This window comes from Stigmatopora nigra, chromosome 14 (assembly GCF_051989575.1).
Source record: "Stigmatopora nigra isolate UIUO_SnigA chromosome 14, RoL_Snig_1.1, whole genome shotgun sequence".
Taxonomy (NCBI): Eukaryota; Metazoa; Chordata; class Actinopteri; order Syngnathiformes; family Syngnathidae; genus Stigmatopora; species Stigmatopora nigra.
Genome location: NC_135521.1, coordinates 7,964,923 through 7,985,346, shown reverse-complemented (window position 1 = coordinate 7,985,346; position 20,424 = coordinate 7,964,923). Strand labels below are relative to the sequence as shown.

General features: G+C 39.6%; 1 protein-coding gene across 7 annotated transcripts in view; it reads right to left on the bottom strand.

Moving 5' to 3' along the window:
• Positions 1–19,448, bottom strand: part of prom1a (prominin 1a) — a 28,440-nt gene extending 8,992 nt beyond the window's left edge. For 3 of the 7 annotated variants that reach the window (XM_077732385.1, XM_077732387.1, XM_077732386.1), the window contains exons 1-13: positions 18,972–19,447; positions 11,035–11,093; positions 10,714–10,740; positions 9,473–9,678; positions 3,969–4,089; positions 3,427–3,490; positions 3,040–3,129; positions 2,691–2,714; positions 1,137–1,366; positions 876–950; positions 729–792; positions 451–610; positions 146–298 (exon numbers count right to left, since the gene is read on the bottom strand). In XM_077732385.1, the coding sequence (XP_077588511.1) occupies positions 146–298; positions 451–610; positions 729–792; positions 876–950; positions 1,137–1,366; positions 2,691–2,714; positions 3,040–3,129; positions 3,427–3,490; positions 3,969–4,089; positions 9,473–9,678; positions 10,714–10,740; positions 11,035–11,093; positions 18,972–19,200 (1,502 nt within the window). In that variant the 5' untranslated portion in view covers positions 19,201–19,447. Of the gene's footprint in view, positions 1–145; positions 299–450; positions 611–728; positions 793–875; positions 951–1,136; positions 1,367–2,690; positions 2,715–3,039; positions 3,130–3,426; positions 3,491–3,968; positions 4,090–9,472; positions 9,679–10,713; positions 10,741–11,034; positions 11,094–18,971 lie in introns of all 7 variants that reach the window. The other 4 variants (XM_077732381.1, XM_077732383.1, XM_077732382.1 and 1 more) reach the window with 4 other exon arrangements.
• Positions 19,449–20,424: the final 976 nt, after the last annotated feature.

The following is a 20,424-nucleotide window of genomic DNA, read 5'->3' as shown; positions in this document are numbered from 1 at the left end:
TATTATTCAGTAGCCAGCTTCATCGGAGACTTTGGTGTTTAAAGTGTTTGTGACAGTGGTATCCCCGTGGGTCCTTATGGGTTAAGAATACCTTGGTTTCCACTAATCGAATCACTTTTGAAGTCAGATGGGGTGTGCTACTTACGCCATGAGCATGGTGCCTCCCGTGTTGGAGATGCAACCTCGCGTAGTGGGGGAGGCGTGCTTGTCGTATCCCATTGTGCCGCACAGTAGGCCCAAGTAGTTGAAGGCCAGCACCAGAACAAGCATGCAGCACAAAGCCACGCAGCCTGTCCACCTGACACATACGCAAAACAGCAACAAATCATAAGAAACAGACATATATAGTTAAAAATAGACAATTCCATTTCTGGGGATTTGCTTCTTCATTTTTGCAAAAGGAGTACAAAAGAATGTTTTTTTTAATGGGAGTCGGATGTGCTCTCTGACCTGTAGAAGTCCAATTTGTCAATTTCAGGGTACTGGTCCTCGATTTTGGCGTGGACGTGGCTGATGAATATCGTGAAGTTGGACAGATAAGTTTGGACGGGGAAAGCTTTGGAAAAGTTGCCCACATTCGTGCCAATGTCGTCCACCCAACTCTGCAGCCCTTAAAAGTTTAGATGAGAAAACAAATAAAGTAGTTTTATTGGACATAAAATAAGAAATTGTCATATAAATGAAACAAGTTATTTTGTTATTAAATTTTATAAAAAGGTTTGCCTTACTGTCGACAACACTCCTAGTCTGTACCGTCACCATGTTAGGCGTGTCATTTAGGGAGGCATAACCCTAAAATAGGGAAGAAAACACATTTGTAAAATCAGTTCATCATCGTTATTAGGGCTGTTTTTGCGAAATCTTATCAACAGCACCTTGTTGATGACGGCATTGAGGTCTGTTTGCAACACGACATTCATCTTTAGAAGTTGAGCATTTACATTGGGCAGCTGAAACAGTGCAAAAAAACAAAACAAAAATAAATATAGTTCTATTCAAAGGTTCTGACGCATTCAATTGGACATTTCACGGAAGTTCTTATTAATTGAACTTGATGAAATTAGGGAAAAAAAGGACTGTTTTGGTTTTTCAATAAATTAATACAATTTTGGATGTCATTTAGTTATTTATGTTACCCGGGTGAAGTTGGCGCTGACATGCAGTTGTCCCAGCGACTGAAGGATGCCCCGGCAAAGCTGTGCCGAGGTGGCGTCTGAGGCCTCGTCGTGGCAACCGGGGTCGTTGAGGGAACGCTGCATGTTGGCCCTCAACAGGCTCAGGTTTAAGTCCAGCTTGCTTGTGGCCTCCTGAAGCACTTGCAAGGACATGCTCGCGTTCTCCAGGGCCTCCTTGGTTTCACGCATGGCTGTCAACAAGCAACATTATCATCACTTGATCGGTAATACATGAATAAACAATTCCTGCTGTTACAGGTCAGATTGTATAGCACTAATAATATATGTATTTAATGTGATATATCAACCGTTAGGGTAGGTATATTTTCATATTAATATATTTATAAATACTGTATCAGTTCCAGCTACATTGACTACCTAAATGAATAAAAAGAGAAATATAATATAGTTATAGCCCCAAGATTGCTAAAAATAGTATTGACGTCAATCCAATTCATTTAAACTGTGAGGACTGAGCCTGAATGTTCAATTTTCAGTATCACTGAAAAGCTTGACATAAAACGCATTTGCGTTTCCCAGTCAAAACAATTTGGACGTCTAGCGCTGCCAATGTGTTAAATGAGTGTAAATAAGTGTAAAAATTAAAGTCATAATTTGTGCGTGAAGGCTTTAAACCCCATCAGGAACGCTATGAATAACTTGCTCTTAATAGCTTTTAAATGAGATGCACATTTTTGCTCCTGTCGTGGCCAATTAAAAGTTTAGCAGCACCAGGGGACACAACAAACAAACCAAGGGTAGGAAAACGACAAAGTTGCCTCTTGGCGGGCATTTTGCAATGGGTTTTGGCCATTTGGGAGCCCTCTTGCATCCATGAGTGCATTCCAGATGCAGGAGATACCAAAACCAAGGACTTGTCTTTGACACTTACTGAGGGTACACATGATAACCCGTAGTCAATTAAAACTGCTCCGAACATGATGTTTCGAGGTAAATATTCTGTATGCATCATTCCATATCTCATTTGGTCAACTACACCGACATGCTAAAAAAGACAAACAACACAAAACATCCCAAAAAAACCCAAAAAGCCTTTTGCTGTCAAAAAGCTTCACAAGTGTACGTTCTTCAACTTGTATGGGTATGTTAAGCCCTTGATGCCTGAATTTAACAAAAGTACACCTAAGATCATAATAATAATATAACTTGTACTTTTTTACATTAATTTTGTGTAATTTCTTCTGTTCTTTTTTTCAAAATGTAGTACATACTTTTAAATTTTTTGGGTTGTTGTTTTCCATTGATATATTTTAATTCTTAAAAGAATTATTTACTTGTGTAATAATCAAATGCTTTTTGATATATTCAGTTCTAATGTAAATTCAGACATCAAGGTTAACATCAGCCTCTATTATCAAAGTGCCAAGTGCAGTTTTAACATGGAAACGGGTGTTGAAGACGACACGAAAGGGGGCCGAGGGTTTGGGGGGGCTCAGGGGCTCACCACTGGGGACAAAGCAGACTCGACATCACGGTCGAGTGAGCGTCTGTTACCTTTGACGGTTCTGTCTGTTTTTACTTCATCGAAAATACACAAAAACAAAGAAAAGCACAAGAGGCTAAACTATGATGTCACCAAAGAATCCCTTTTTACATTAATGAATAGGACTTACATTTCTTATTTAACATGAGATTTTCACTTTTTTTCCTGGAAAATTATATTTCTAAGAAAAGGTTTTAATCATTTAATTGGGTTTACATTATTTTACTTAGTATCGGAATATCAGTATGACAGGCACTGGCCTCTATTTTTAATTTTTTCCACCATCCATCCAGAAAAATAATATATTTTTGTTGTTGTTTTGTTATCATTCAGATAGTATCAGTAGGATATGAAGCAAACCTTCTGTCATTTTCAGCATGCTGTCCAAGGCGGGTTGAATCTCCTTATCCAACGAGTCACGTATCCTTCCACCTAGTACCGGACCTATGTCTGCGTCCCAAGAAGATAAACAAATATTAAACGATAAGACGTGGTATATTGCATCACTCATGAAGGCTATTTGGAGAAGTAAAAAAAAAATACACACAAAGTCATCAACAGACCTTTCTGCCATTCTTTGGTTTATACAATAAGAAGACCTAACAATGGACCAAATGACCAAAAAGATATGGGAGTCTTTTTAAAAATGACAGTACTAGTGTATTAGACTTTATCAGTAGTACATTGAGAATCTGGAGTGATTTAACTTGCCACTAGGGGTCAAAAGTGGACAAGAATTGGACTTACTCTCTAGGTCGTAGAGGACTTGGTTTTTGGCGGTGATGTACTGGGTGCTGAGATAATCCATTTGCTGTAAACAGATAGCACAAAAAAGTTGGTATATTTATATGAATTTATATCCACCAACCATCCACACACACACATTCGTACCAAGGGACAATTTTGAGTGATCATTAAGTCCACCCTCCATGTTTTTTTCGGGATGTAGGAGGAAATTAGAGTACCAAGAGAAAACCCACGGCGGAATGGGGAGAAGTTGCAAACTCCGTAAAGGAAGGCCGAGATTCCCCAGGGATTGAAAACTTAATTCGGCGTTTTGGAAACTCTCAAACATCTCGAAGAGTAAATACAGCAGAGGCGCTATTTTTATTCGTTATTCCCCCAATACAATTTGAATTCGCGCAAGCTTAATTTTAACAGTTTGGATTTAGGTTTGTAGATTGGATTTACATCACTGTCAATGACGGCCAATACTTTTTTTTTTTCTCTAAGTCTAGGAAGCAAAGCTTAATAAGGGAAGAGGAGTTTAGCCATTTCATTCATCTTACCCTGGGCGTGTTGTTGGCAAAGGTATGCATATCTCTCATGTTGCTATTGACCAGACGACGGATGTTCTTGACCTGAGCGCTCAGGTTCTGGTTGGCGGCATACGCACACACCACGCCGATCCTGCCAAGGCAAAAAACTTTCTGTTAACTTGATTGTGTTCATGTTGTCCTCTTTTTAATAGGTTTCATATTTCCTTTGTTCAGCCTGAACTGGAGAAACAGAAAACTGTGAAATTGCTTAAAACAGGAGTCTTAATATAATATGCATATCTAAAGAATATCCTGTCTATAATCTCTGTCTTAATCTTATGCTCTTCCATGATGTCTATAATATCTTCTCAACTCGCCTCAGTTTTCAACGGTTGTATTTTTCCATGATGCCTTTAATGTCCACTTCTGAACTTTTCCATAACATCATGCTGGAATTTTATAAAGGCATCCTTAACCTCGAAAAGATTATTTTTGACCCAACAAAAACCAACATATTCTTGTCAGCTGGGGTGTCAATGGCCCAAAAAATATCACATTTATATATGCATATAAAACACAAACCAAAATGGAAGAATTCAGGCGGGGACAAAATAACAATTTAACACGATAAATAAAAAAAATAATAATATAGTTAAAATAGTTAAATATAATAGTGCATGTAACCATCAATATGAACATTTAATAATCTTAATAAAATCAAAAAACTAAACACAATAAAAATATATATATTTAGGTACAATACCAAGTCCAATAAAGTTGCCTGTTAAAAATGAACAAAATATAAAGACAATCATTTAGAAATCATATTATATTAGTACTTAATTGTATTAAGACTATATTAATCTCATGGAATTAATCACAATAAGAATGAGTAACCATTCCCAGCCTTAATAGACAGTACATAGTAGAGACATGTGCCAGATGTTGAGTTTCAAACCCAACGGTCTCCAAGAGACGAGCAAGTAAGAAAAAGTATGCAAATCTATTACGACACTTAATTGTGAGGCCTTTTCAGCCAATTCAAATGGACCTCGTCTCGCGGTGCGCCTATTGATGCCAGCCAGTCCCTTAGCCCTCGTCGGGCAGACCTCTGCAGCATGTCTCTGGCTTAATTAGCCCAAGCAACATCAAGGCGACGGCAGTCCATAATATTAAGCCTCTTCCGTGACTCACACTCAATCCCGGCAGAATTGTCAGCGCAGCAGCTCACAGCTTGGTCCGAGTATTTATTTATCACATGTATAACATACACGTGTGCGGATGCTCATTTTAGAGTGTAGCAAAAGAGCTACTTTGATCAGAGAGAATCTTCATGAATGATGAAAAATGGATTGTGTTTTTCTCTGTGAGGGAGTACACATCACGCACAGTGAGTACTTTCTTCTGCTCATACCCATCATGGCTTATGGGTGAAGGAGGCGCAGTTCATCTTTTCCAGTCTTGAGATGAACGCCCTACAGGAGAATCCCCCCCACTCCTTTGTGTTTTGATAATCTCGTTAATCTATTCTGCACAATCCTGCATATGCTATTTACTTTGAGTCAAGGTGGAATACTGAAGCCAAACAACTGTCATTGCATCTAAGATTGAGTCATTATTGTGCCACTGAGAAAATAACAAAGGCTTCCAATTTCCCTTATAATAATAGCTCATCTCATTTTCTGAACCACTTTATCCTCATCAGAGTTGTGTGGGTGCTGGAGCCTATCCCAGCTGACATATGACAACCGTGCAGACTCGCACCAAAACCTAGGGGCAATTTAGAGTGCCAATCAGCATACCATGCGTGTTTTTGGAATGTGGGAGGAAACCAGAGTACCTGGAAGAAACCCACGCAGGCCTGGGTAGAGGATGCCAATTCCACACAGATGGACATGACCTGGATTTGAACCTAGGACCCCACAGCTGTGAGACTGACGCGCTAACCAATCGCGCCATCGGGCCGCCTGCCTTGTCATAATGTTATCTTCAAAAATGGATGTCATGTTTTATGATAACGGCAGACCATCGACGGCGTTAGCTACTGTGCTCTGGGTTCAAGTTCACCGGTTTTGTATAGTTTGGTTAGACATGAATTAGTTTCTCCTGAACAATTCGTCTGTTCTGCTGGGTTTCGTGTCAAAATACACCCTTCACAAAATTAGGCAAAGGCGGCTTTGCGATTGGTATTATTGAATCTCAAGCAAAGACCCTGAAACCTAGCCTTTAGGAAAATGTCCAGAAGAACGGAAGATGAAGGAAGGCATCTCACTAGAGTGTATGTAGGCCACGATTGGGGGTGGACGCGGTCTGCCGGCTCCATAGCTTATAGCCAGTCTAACAATGGGCCGCATTCAACGGCCGGTCTCCCCTCCCTGTGTCCACCAGAGTGGAGGTGAACCTCCATCATCGTCTCTACACAACAACACAATTACAAGGTCAGGCACCCTTGCCAAAAGTCATAGCAAACTCTCACAAAGAGGAGTTTTCAACAATAAATCCCTCATACGAACATATAAAATCATGGTAAACATGCTCTCATTTCACTTTCCTTTCAGGAAATGATTAAACAGGAGTTTCATGTTGAGAGGAAATCAAACACTTACTAAACAGTGATTTTCAGATTATAAACCACGGCTTTATTTCCATTGCTTTGACTCTTACTTTTCGTAATATTGCCCTAAAGCAAATACTGTACTTGGTTTGACCAGAAGTACCTGAAACAAGTTTTCTTTGAAAACCCTTGCTTACTTTGAAGCCACAAAAAATAGACAATTAATCCCTAGAAGAAAAAAAAAAGGATTGTTGGAGTAAGAGATGGAAGAAAGCGCACAAGTCGAAGCAGCTTTTTTGTTCCAGGCTTCTCTTAATCGCCGACTCAAGAAAGAAAGAAGGGATCAATCGACAGTATATTCTATAGTGGAGCTATTTATAGACAGAAATCCCCACAGCCCAAAAAGAAAAAAAATGTCAGTGCTTAGCGGTTATTATATGATGGCGATCTGAACTTGACATATTTTTTCTCCTAAAATTTAATCTTAATGGTATAGATTTAGTTGGTGTCCACAAATATGGATTTGTCGAATTTTCATTAGTCTTCCTTTCAGCTGAATTTTTTAAAAAGTTTTTCATTGGGAACAAAGACAAGTAAAATAACATTATGAAATACAGAATGGAATAAAGAAAATCATATAGCTTAATTGTGCCTATTCCTGCTACCACTGTCTTTTTCCTGCTTTTATCACTCGTTCCTCGCGGGCGTCATTTAGTGAATTTCACCGCCTCCTATTTAGTCAACTTATCACGGCGTGAGTCACTGAGAGATGTTTGTCCACGTTTACATTTAAGTGAACACTCCTTTCACATCTTGTTTAATCCATCTAGTTTTTCATGTATAATTGTCTCAATGCCTATTTTAAGGATTGCTGAGTTAGTTTAGACTTACCTCCTTTTAATTAAGAATAATGGATCATTTTAATGGCGCATTCACTTTTTGGCAATTCACAGTCTCCCAGATAATTGCCTTAACAGAGAATGAACTCAATCCTCTCTCTGTTTTCCCTGATTACATTTAGTCATTTAACAAATTCACCCAGTTCAAATGTATTACAGTTCTATCATCGTCAATGGAAGTGAATGATCTCATAAGATTTACAAATGTGTATTTCGTCTCAGATTGCTACAGATTTAAAGCAGGGTGAGCGGGTGATAGCGACATTATCATTAATTAGACCCCCGTAGTATTTAAGTGGCGGGCGTGTTGGGGGGATGCCAAGCTTGTCATGCTGCGACCTTTTGCACTAATGGTGTTAGACAGCCCGTGACTAAAATAGAGAGTGGAAATGCATGCTGGGTAACACTATGAGACAAGTTGTCTTTTGACACACTTGCAAAAATAACAACAATGTTGATTCCATCATGGGTCAACTGATTTGTATATTTTTACATTGACTGTGAGTTGCTCAGTCAACACATTGCTATTAATAAGAAATTGGTGAGGCATGATTTAGTCAGATTGTTATAAGGCTAAGAGACACAAGAGGCTCATTAGCAAATATTTCATTTATGCTTACACTTATTACAAAGACAAATTAGGCTGACCTAATTGAGGACTTTCATGACTAAGTGTAGTATTTGTGGGATGGAAGTAGTTTGTCTTTAACGCTTTTTCCCCCTTAAATGCTGGGGTCGCAAACATACCGCCCTATTTTACGACCCACATTTGAGAATTAATGATCTAGTATGGATGTTGCCTGAGCTTATTATGAATTGGGCAATGAAAAAAAAGAGTAATAAACAAATATGTTCATTCTGAAACTAATACGATTTTTTAAAAAATGTTAAACTTAAAACAAGTAATTAAAACAAATTATACTAATTGAAAAAAAAGAACTGTGACAGTTTTTTAATTTAACTTTTTGTTTTCTTTTGTAAATCTTTCCCAAATCACCTATTTTACTAACTACCACTAGTACTATGTGTTGTGCAAATACTGTGTGACCTGGGCCACTGTTGTGACCACTGTCCTCGGGAGAGTTAAAAGGTACAACAATAAAAATAAACCAATCAAGCAAAGGGGCTGAAGTTTTAAAAACTCCCATTTGGAGAGCTTATATAAACACCCATGCCCACTGGTAACTTGGGTTGTGGTATGCTTCAGGTGTTGCCATGGTGGTGCGGCCTGAGCATATTTACTTTTACGAGGGATGACTTTTCTCCGTGATGGGGAGGAGCTGGACTTATTGGAAATTCCAAAGAGTAAAAAGCAGACACCAGGGAGCGATGTAACTTATTAAATCTCCCCAGCAACCGGCACAGACGTTTGCCTCAAATGAGGAACAGCACCTATCTCATGCTGCTTTAAAAAAAAAAAAAAACATCCCTACTTGACTTTTAGAAAATTGAAGTTCTCTCCCCAGGAAAACTTTGAATTAAGTTAGAGCAAGATAGAATCAGGCTTTGAATTGGAATGTTTGAGTGCCATTGAGTTAACATAGTCACTTTTTTTAGTTTTATCAAGTGAAAAATTTTGATGGCTACCTCTTGGTTCTTTTCATTCATTCATTCATTCATTTTTCATACCGATTATCGTCACAAAGCAAGTGGGCGATGCTGGGCTCTATCGCAGCAAATTATGGGCTGGGTGGTGATAGTGGGCACCCAATCGCAGAGCACATGGAGATGGAGAACCATTCACGTTCAAACTCATGTATACCTAGGGGCAATTTAGAATTTTCAACTAGCCTACTTGACATAGTTTTGAGATGTAGAAGGACACCAGAGAAAACCCACGCAAAGCCTGTGGAGAACCTGCAAATTCCACACAAGAAGATCCAAACCTGGGATTGAACTCCTGATCTCAAAACCGTGAGGCAGACATGCTAACCACTCAGTTATATAATAATAATAATATAAAAACCTAACTGAATATAAGATATAATATAGAGAATATAGAGATAATATATTACCTTATCGATGTATTGTCACATCCCTAATAGATATGTCATAAAATATGTCATATACGTGAAACTCACGTGATAACCAGCGAGGTGGAAAAGAGCAGCGTGCCCAGCAAGCCTCGTCTACAGTCGGCGTCCTTCCTCTGCCGCTGGTGCATTTCACCACCGCAGTTGTCACAGCAGCGGCACATGCAGAAGAAGAGGCCCACCACGGGCATCACCACGGTGAATAAGATGCCCAACGCCGCATACACCAGGAAGCCCACTTCATAGTAGGCCGCCTGGAGGTTAAAGGGGGGAAGGGGATGCAGTTAGGAGTGAATATGGACATTTTTGGAATGGAAAAGTACTGGAAAATGTAGCCTTCTAACTGTGTTTTCGTGCAACAAAAACCTGGGGAGAACCACGAAACAGAGAATGCTAGCATGCATCAGAAAATATGATGATTAAAATCATTGAAAACTCCTGTAGTGTGTCCAAATGGGATTAGTGTACAACACGGTTTCAACGATTTGATGAAACCGTACGAAAAAGCCTAATGAGGAACTATTTCGCAGTGCAATTAAATATGATCAATGCCACGGAAAGCACATTATTGTTGACACACGCCTTGTAGAGAGCATGGCTTGCATCCCTGCGGTGCTACCGCATTACTAACGAAGGCGGAAAGACAGAATTTTTGATGAAAAGATGGACTTCTATCTGAGCAACTCCACAGAAAGTTGGCCTTAAATGGCTATCCAAAGGCCAAAAACTATAAACGTCCAATTCTAGCTTCACGGACGAGATTGTGTTGGAAAATCAGCTTGTTATGGGCTGAGTCATCACAATAACAACAAAAAATGCCATTTATTTTGCTCCTCTATTCCTCAATGGCTCGCAGCTGGCACTATTTTTGGACGATCGCTTTGTTATGGCGAGAGCCCGAAGGAAGAATGTGACCTTCTGCGAAGATGAGGTGGCGGCACGTCGCTGTTAAGATGTTAAAATCCACCAAAACAGCCGGCAGAACATCCTCGGGCAGGATGAAGTTTGTAGCTTCACGCTTGATGAAAACTCATGTTAAATTTCACAACATGATGTTTCATTTTGGAATGGATTATCACTAGAAAATGTATATCACTGTAGTGCATGTTTATGAGAAAATCTGGACATTTCTGGAATTGGTTAGCATTAGAAATATAAAAAAATGGGTGTGGCATGTTTTCTAAAAGGAATATAGTAATGCAAAATCATGCATTTCATGGTTAAAAATGAAAATGTAAAATGTGTGTCTCTTGGGGAGTGATTATGTTGGCTTTGTTCTTTTATTTTACCTGCAGGCTCAGCACTATATTCTCTGGCTGAAGGAGATGTCAGGTGGTATCAGATGATGAAGAAGAAGAAGTAGAAGATGCATGCAGAAGACAAAGCATTAAAACACAAGCGTCAAAAGAAGAGTAGGAATGGACGGCACAAGAAACCATGAAACCAAAGAGGAAATGATCCAAGCAGCCAAAGAAATGCAGCATGCGTACACGGGTCAAAACTAATGTGGGGGGGATTTCTTTTCACGACGCATCGTGAGGAACAAAAAACAGTGATTTTTTCCACGCAATTTCCAAATGTGTGGACTAGTTGGAACTGAATCCACCCACCTTCTGATATTCAGTCTGAAGGGATACAAATCTGTCCTTGGCCAGTCCGATAAGGAGATCTGAAAGACAATTTGAAAGGGTTATGTTCGGATCAAAATGTTCTCCCACAGATAAGTTCAAATCTATTTTCAGGGGCTTGCTATTCTCCAAAGGAATAGGAATTATATATATATTTTTTTGTTTTTTTTGTAAACGTGACATTGACAGCCATTGTCAGCATTGTCAGCCAAAATCTGACACCACAATCCCCACCAATATCTACTCCTTGGGTCAAAAACTGACAGGCTCAAACATTTGAATACATTTCTGTCAAGCTTATTGACACACTGCTTACGTTGGTGTTTCCTCCATAAATGGGTTCGGATTGGGGATATCCCTATTCCTGAATTGTAAAATGTTAGCAATTATGCCCTATTAAAATAAAAAACTTAAGAGTAGCCTCCCAATCTTTATCTGTTACTCAAAAGATGTGCTAATGCCAGATTTATTTTAGTCTTTAAGGGAGGATCAGAAGCTTGAAATACCCAGACAAGCTGCACAAGAATCTTTTGCATACCTACAGATTGAAAAATACACTCATCGGTGGCAGTAAAAGGTTGAAAGCAACTTGACGATTACAGGGGCAAGCTGATGGTCCAGTTTCAGGGAGTGGACACCTAATGTATCACTCGGGAAGCAAAGTTTGTGAAAGGTCAGTGTCTTTTGTATCCTAGTTAATGAGTGACTTTGAATGGCTTTTGTCAGCATCTATTGTGCTTTTTGAGGCCAGTTGTAAAATGATCGGGGCTTTGCAAAGTAAAAAAAAAAGGCAAGCAGCAATTATCTTGGAACTTTTTGTTTGATAATGTTATCTTTACAGGGCAAACCTATCAAATTCTGAAAAGTACTCTAAAGAGGGCAAATTAATCCGAAACAAAAACAACCCTTTAACCTAGTAATATAAACAATAATAATTAATAAATCATTTTTAACAAAAGAATTAATTTCACGTGTGGTTCCTCAACATTTTTTCAACACTAGATCCAACTTAATTATTCATTTTCAGTAGTAAAAAAGCCTCAATAGGATCATTAATGATTCTTCTCCTCAAATATACATGCACATATATTTTTGTCACTTTTTCTTGTAGACGCTTATTATTTTATTATCTTATAATGAGCAAGGATGCCCGCCTATAGATGCTCTGCGATCTGTTCAGCTGCAACGTCAAATTAGCATAGCTGTGCTCAAAGTGCTGAACGCGGCTCGCCGATGTCAAGACTGGAGCTTATCCTCTCGTCTTACGACTCGCTAGGCATTAGAGCCAAGGAGCTAAAAGGATGGAAATTGTATAATTTTTTTTTAGTGAGGGAGAGGTAGTGGCAGTGAAATTCCGGGTCTCTGTAGAAAAAGCTGACATGGATGAAAAGCAAAAGTGATAGGTGAAAAATGGCATTAACGAATGGATGGGAGTCCAAAGAAAGACGAAAAGCTAATCAAGTTGCTCTAAACACCACCAGACTCCAATATCAACCCGTGTACTAAGCTCCGTAATAACAAGCTTAACGAACAAAGTAGAGGGGGGGAATAAATATGGAATATGTAGGCCAGTCCGGGACATGCTGGAACGCCACTAAACTTTATTCAGTTTTGCATTGCTTGTACGGCGACAAAGCAAACAGCCACTCGGGGATTTTGCTGGCGACGTTATCTCTCTGAATTTGATGTTCGGAGTTACAATCCGCACGGGATTGGACCACAACAAGGAGTCTGCGCTCACAAAGCAGGGGAGGATTGCTGAATTTCTTTCTTTGCATTCTGGAAGACAGTAAAAACCTGACGGCGAGGATCATTTGTCTTTTTTTGTGGTTGCTATGAAACTAGTGGAACCAATACGGCACTAAAATGAGTCAGCCAAATTCATTTGTGTGCTTTCTTTTGCTGTGAATTTAAATAGGTTTATCCCTAGCTGATGTCCAATCCATTTGAAATAAATACATTTGAGTTGAGTCTACTAATCTAATTCATCTCTGACATTACGACATCCGAGTTGGGAAAGGTAAAGGCTTTTCTACTCACCTATCTTGTAATTTGAAGTCAGTTGACTTTGAAACCAAGGATGTCAGAGCTGGGAGCGTTAACAATGAGGTCATTTCTATCATTCCCACTTGGAAGTTGACAACCAGATCTAGCCTCTTTGAAAGCAGGTGTACATGTTTTCAAGTAGAATTCCCCACAGATCCAGTTCACCCAGCATTATGGCCAATTGATGTCATAGGTGGGATGATTTGCAAGCCGATATCACGTATCTAGGTTGCGGACACAAGATCAAAAGTTCTGCCAAACAAAAAGATGAGATTTCCTTTCCACTTTCGCACACTGGAAATGTTCCCTTTCAGAGACTGGCGTCACTACAGTGGACATCTATTCAAATGTTGAGTTTTAACACAATTCCAAAATCAAGTGACTATTTCTGCTTGTTTAAATGACCCCCCCCCCCCACAAAACAGAGCCTTGAATTAATTAAATCTTGTTTAAAATCTTTGTATTTTTAATAGCCATTAGAAAATGCTTGAAGGCAAAAAAATAATACTACATACAATGTGTATGGGGTCGGAAAATGTTGTCCCTTGGGATCTCAATTGGCCCCTTTAAGAAAGAAAACAAATCATAATTTGTGCATTAAAATGTTCATGTAGCATCTTCAATGGCAGCCAATGAGTTAAAAGAGCCCTGTAAGGGGTTATTTATGTATTTATTGAAACAATAATTTGTGCTTAGAAAGGGCTCAACCCTAAAACACAAAACAAGGGAGTCATTTAGCTACACAACACCAATTTACGATCCAACCACCTCAACACTTAATAGCCTTCTGAGTTTCATTATTCCTATCTTCATGAGCATTGTGTAAAGTAAACACCTCCACACAAGGTTAGGACTGCGTTACCATGGAATCGGTTACTATGGAGAGAAAAATGGAAAAATGGAACGAGTCTGCCTTCTTTTAATTCAAACAACAAACATTTTCTCCTTCCATCACACGTGTGTTTGGCTTGACATGCGTCCAAGCTCCGATGCAATAAAAGAAAAATGGCCTCACGTGCACAGCTGCTATTGCGCTCCACTGACTACATGAGCAGCCGGAGAAAAAAATGTGGCATGTTAGCAACATGACAGCCTCCCCCTCCAGTGGGAATTACGTTGATGGGAGCCGCACACATGCACTGCTACGGAGGCGAGCTGCCATCCCGTCGAGTAACCACAAATGGAATGAAATGGACGTAGTCGGTCTGGATGTGACGTGGGTGCGAGGTGACACATAGTAGTAGATGCGAGTCACTGCTTGCCATGATGTAACATTACACAGCAACTTGGCTTTGAATGAACTCTTGTGCCTCAATGAGGTTCATTGCTAAAATGCAAATAAAGCCCCTTGCATTCATTTGTGAGCCCATTCAGAAACTTAACACCAATCTGAAAATCGGATTCGTTAAGACTTTGGGAGTATCATCAACCCAGAATAGAGGGGGGATCTCTAGCCTGAACCCAACACGACGTGGGTTGGGTATGGCCTACAATTTTAGTACCGATTCATTGTTTAAGTATACATTTTTATAAACATGTATTTATTAAAAAAAATAAAGGATGTTGTATCGGTTATTGGAGTGGACGATATTGACTCATTTAGACGTCATTTGGCTTTGACAGATATCGCATCTTTTGGGATTGGCAATTTTACGAACTGTTAACATCCGTTGAAGTTAGGCACCCATGATGTGAATGTTGGTCTAATCAGAAATACCCCAAAACAATAATATTCGGTTCCGAATTCCACATTTAAGCAAAAAACTTTGATAAGCAAAAGCTGTCCGGTCTGGTGTAGGATCACCTCAAAGAGCACACCTGCCAATTTCCACAAAACTCTCCCACATGTCAAGCCGAGTTTCCCAGGCCTCATCGGTGAGCGCTCTGTAAAACAAAGCGATTTTGGCAACAAGAATGAGTCAAGCCGTTTAGCGTCACGGAGTCCACTCGGAGAGGGGAGGCACTGCGTCCACCATCGAAGCGGAACAAAGGAACCGGGGAACGCTTGACTTGCTATCCCCACTTGCCTCGCCCGCCTCGCTTCTCCTCCAATGACCCGAATACGACGTCACCCGGCCCCCCCCAACTCTGATGAGACAGGGCATCGGTAGCACCCGGAGGAAATGTCCGATCTTTCCGCAGTTTGAAATGCGCCCTTTAATTGAGTGGTTCTTTTGGCTAGCCTTCCAATGTGTAAAATCCAGATCAACTTCTTAATATAGGTTTTCCTTCAATGTTTCCTTTTTTTGTCTTGTACCAGGTTGAACTCTCCCACTAATTGGTGTAAAGTTCAATCTTGGCCAGAGGAAGGACACAGTGCCCAAATGTTCCTATCCTTAGTTCATTCCACGTCGTCTTTTCCATTTAGGATTTTTTACGTTGTGACATGGGAACACAAAAAGCAATACTACCAATCACTTTAATTCCCTGCTGGCTCCGCTCTCATGAACTGATGCCAAAATAGCCTTTAGCGACACTATGTTGTTACTGCTGAAATGGATCCCAATCTGGGATTAAACTCTCAAAGGCAGGCTGGCTCTCAATTAGAGAAAACGCAAGGTTGTGAAATCAAAACGTCGGAACACTGAGGACAAAAAAGGCAGAGGATTTATAATAAACAAAGTCTCATAAGTGTATCATAATAGTTTTCTTATTTCCTGTATTACATTGTATAGATAAGGAGTATTAACTATCCTATCAGCTGTCAAATGTAAACTGTTAGAGTAAAACATTACAAAAAGTGATAATACCATTATAGGAACGCAAAAGGTGCATACACAGGTTAATTATGTGTTGTATCAATAGCAATGTTTGGTTCCCAATACCAGCTCCAGGTTTTATAAAAATAATCTACCATTTTTTTCTTTCAATAAATCTTTCATCGCCTTTACCAACATGGCCGCCCTGAGGCTGAGTCGCTGGCATTTATAAAAGAAAGTCATTTGAATGATATTTACTATAAACAAATTCCAAACCAACTATAGAACAGCATTAGATTGAAGTAGGGGAAATGATGTGAGGATGAACGCCAAAAAACTGATCTCAAGGCACCGTAGGAAGCCGCAATCAGACCCCCGAAAAGGTCGGAGCCCCCTGTGCCGTAAAAGCACGGCACTTCGACGCCGCTTTTTTTGACTGATTGTGCCTCACCGTGGGAGTTTTTCAGGGAGAATGCAGATCGAAATGTCAACGCTAGCTCATCTGATTGCTGGAAGCTGCTCATCTCTTTTCTGCAAAAGGTTGCTTTGCTTTTGGTATTTGGAGGAAAAAGATAGTTTTGGCCATAAATGCTAGGTGGGAAAAAGTACTGGGATAGGTAGCCGTTGCATATGTATTGGAATGCTGGACAAAGTCATAAAATCATGTCCATCACCAAAAGTGAGGAACAACCAAGGTGGGTGGTATTTAATTGTTTTAGGGTAACACACTCAAGACATTAATTTTCCTCCACTAATTAAAATTAAACATGCTTTCAATATTTATATGGTTTGTGAGCACTCTAGTCACAAACAAGAAACTGTGTTGTTTTGCTTTAGGCTTTAGGGCAGTCATGCAGTCAAACAGAATGCCTTAAAAAATCATCAACGCTAGCCCACTTTCTTTCTCTCTCATAGAGAGTGAGCATCATTTTCCTTATAAAAGGGGAGACAGAAAAAATGTTGTCTTGCTCAGTTGGATCACAGTGGATTAGTTGGAACAAAAAAAATATGACCCACAGTCCGATTTGTAGACCTATAGTCGAGTGCAAAAATGTGTTTTGTTGTTTTATTGATTTATTGTAACTGTACCATTTAAAGATCACCATCTGTTTTGATTTCTAATACTAGTGTGCTGATATTGATACAGACGTTATATCAATCAATACACATTTCAATTTAAAATGTAATAATTAAGTTTGCACAAGATTGAGTGTTTCCACAATGTCTGGTGCGATCAAGAGTAAGTTCTTGGACAGAATGAGTGAATGTCTACCTGATGATGATGGACAAAGCAGCTCGAGGCCAAACGAAGAAAGACGAAGGCACCACTGAATATTTGGGCTTAGTCATTGATACAAGCTCACAATGGAACAGTGGCCACACTATTTGACAACTGAGCCAGCGAACGAACAAACAACAACAACGAGGTCCGCTAGTACATGACAAGAGTGGTCATTTGTAACACAAAACCACAAGCAGCCATTGTGTGTAGCCTCAAAGTGTTTAAGTGGCTTCCCATAGTTGAGCCTATTAGACAATACATATTTTAAGTCAATCAGACCCCCCAAAGGATGTCAGGATATAAAAACAAAACATAATATTAATTAGAAAAACAAAGACAATATTTTAGCACTTGTTTGGAATGAAGGCTTTACACAGCATATGGTGCAAGGCATTATGGGATTTAGCCCGTTAACAAGGTGACTCACCGAGCTGTTAATCTGCAAAATGTCCTGTAGATTTAGAAGAGGGCATCTTTGCATATCACGAGACCCCCTTTTAAACACAAACACTAACAACACTCAACACCATTAAACATAGACACACCTTACCGTCTATGTTTAATTGCATTATGTGCAAACTAATAACATTACATCCAAAAAAAGATGGATATCTTAACTGTCAATGTACCGTTTTATAGAGGCGAACAAAAATAGGATATGAAAACCTGGTTGTTGAAACAAACAATTGACTTATCTTTTATAAAGACATGAAAAGAAATAAAAATAAAACAGTTGATGTGTTGTTAAAACACTAGGGTTTCACAATTACAGTTTTTTTAGAGGCTAGTCATTGACTCTTAGCTTTTAAGGCAAATTGATTGTTGAACATAACAAAACTTGAAAATATTGACAATTGTTAAATGACATAATTCTAAATTTAGAAGTTATATAATTCAGTTGTTTGTTATTATTTCATATGCTATTGCCAAGTATCAATATACCATTTTAAAAAGATCTCTGTTTAATAAAGGAACAACAGGTTGTTACCAAAACTTTTCACAAGATTAGTGTCTATGTTTATGCATTGGCTGGCACTTTCTTGTTGTACAATTTGGGTGTTTTAAGTACTAGGATGTCCACACCAAATTTGTTTGTTTTAAATCAAAGTGTAAATCAATAGACAAAATGTGCATTTCACTGCCCGGGAAGTAATTTAAAGTCACTTCCTTGTTAATTCATTGATTGGTATGTCAATTAATTTTGACGGTGAAGGATGAATGAACGTCATTTGCACCTCCAAGTCAAATTAAATTTGATGTTTAGCACCGTCAATAAAACTGGCACTAAAATGAGGGCACTAGACCTCCCATTGAATTAGATGTCTATCGTTGTAATTGGCAGGGACTGAGTTAACTCATTCGCCCAAACCATTTGTTTCAAGACATCTTTTAAGCCCCACAGAATAGTGTTGTGCGGTTAAAACAATGTACAAAAACTAAGATTAGATTTCCATTGTAAAGTTCGATTTATACTCTATTTTAACAACATTATTTTCACATATTTGACTGTCAATTAGTTTATAAAAGACCCTAATTTGTTTTTTGTTTTTTTACAGAATTTTGCACTGAACTCTTATAATTACCTGTAAAGGAAGACATGATGTTTTCCTAAACATGATTAATTTGTTGGGTTAATCACTGTTTTCCATTTATTAGTAACCTGTTCTTTCTTTAATAGTTCGATTGTGTCATAATTTCCTGGCCCCGTGTGTTGATAATTGTTCTATCACGATATATCGCAAATCGTATTGTATCAGGAGGCCAGAGGTTCCCACCCCTAATTTGATCACACACTTTCTTGACAAAATAACAATAATCCAAATAAACAATGTGTGTACTAACATAAACAGATCTATAAATAATAATTACAAACAAAAAAGTATCTTGCCTACCTTCCGGGAAGTCATTGGGTTGCACCGCGCAGAGGAAAGCGTGCACCAGGTGGAAGAGAATGCCGATGGGTCCCGGTTCGTAGTGGGCCACCGTCTCGTACACCCCAGCGGGCACGTAGCCGAAGTCCAACTTGATCGGCGGGGGCGGAAGCCTCCGGGGCTCCGGTTCTTGGAGTTTCCCGGAGCCCAGCAGCATGCAGAGGAGAACCAAGGTTCCGCTTTGGCTCATGGCGAGTCCGTTGAAAGGTAGTGTAGATCTTCCGATTAGCGGTTCAGGTGAAAAGCTTGGAATGACAAAGATGTCCGGTTAGGAGGCACCGGTTAACGGTTAACGGCGACCGGGCATCGCTGTTTCCCCAAACCCCCGCCGCTGCAGTCTGAGCGTCCGCGCCGGGACGGGAGATCCTCTCTCCACCGTCTGTTCCGCGATGCGTCCCCACGCGGACACACGCTCGTACTGGGTAGTGCGCGCACCGACGCCTCACAGCATCCAGTGCGTCGCAGGCGCGCGCACCTATGGGCCCAAGGTCGCCCCCTTTCGTAGAAAAGAGGTAAAACACGAAAAGACTCGATCAAAATGTATTGTGGATTTTTCTTTTGGAATAAATATATACTGTGTACATGAGCGACTGTTGATATTATAACAAATTGAACATTTTCATGCACAAATTCAGATAAAAAATCTTACAGTGTATATTGAAGGAGCATTCACACTCAGTCTTGCCGGTTTAAATGAATTGCACGTCTATTACAGTCAATGGAATACAATGAGTTAAACGCTGAGAAAAGCAAATCAACTTTAAAGTGTATTTCTGCTGGTGGGTGCAGCTTTTTGTTCCAGGGACTTTAACCAACAGAGGTTGACTTACTGCAGGGGTGTTCAAACTATTTTCCTCCAATATCTACTTTTCAAGGGGTCAACCTTCCATGATCTATCTTTACTATATAGTCTATATACCTTCACCTGCCCTGAGAGATTTCACATGGCCTCGTTGAAAAGCTCTAGAAAGGGTGTAAATGTCATAAATCTATAAAGACAGTTATGCATCATTGTTAGACGTTGCTATTTTTTTTTTGCTGTGTTGCAGTAGCCCACGGATGTTCTTAAATGTCGATGAGCCAAGCGTGTCTCAGCTGGACACGACTTCTTCTAAGGAGCTTATTGGTCGTTTAATAAGTGTCTGTGGCACGCTTAAGCATATAAAATGGCACACACAAGAAGATGTCGGTGACAAGAGAGGTCGCCTGGGGGGTAAATCTCAGCGTACAGGCATGCAGTCAGACAAATTTACATCGTCAATGTGTTAGGTGAAGAAAGGCAGTACATTTTCAGGACATCAGTGGGTGGTTAATGTAAAAATGGGGTTATTTTTCAAGTTACATATGCAGAAAAAAGCTTCTGTTTTGAGTCGGTTGTCACTTCTGTCTTTAACTTGTTGACAGGTCAAGTGTG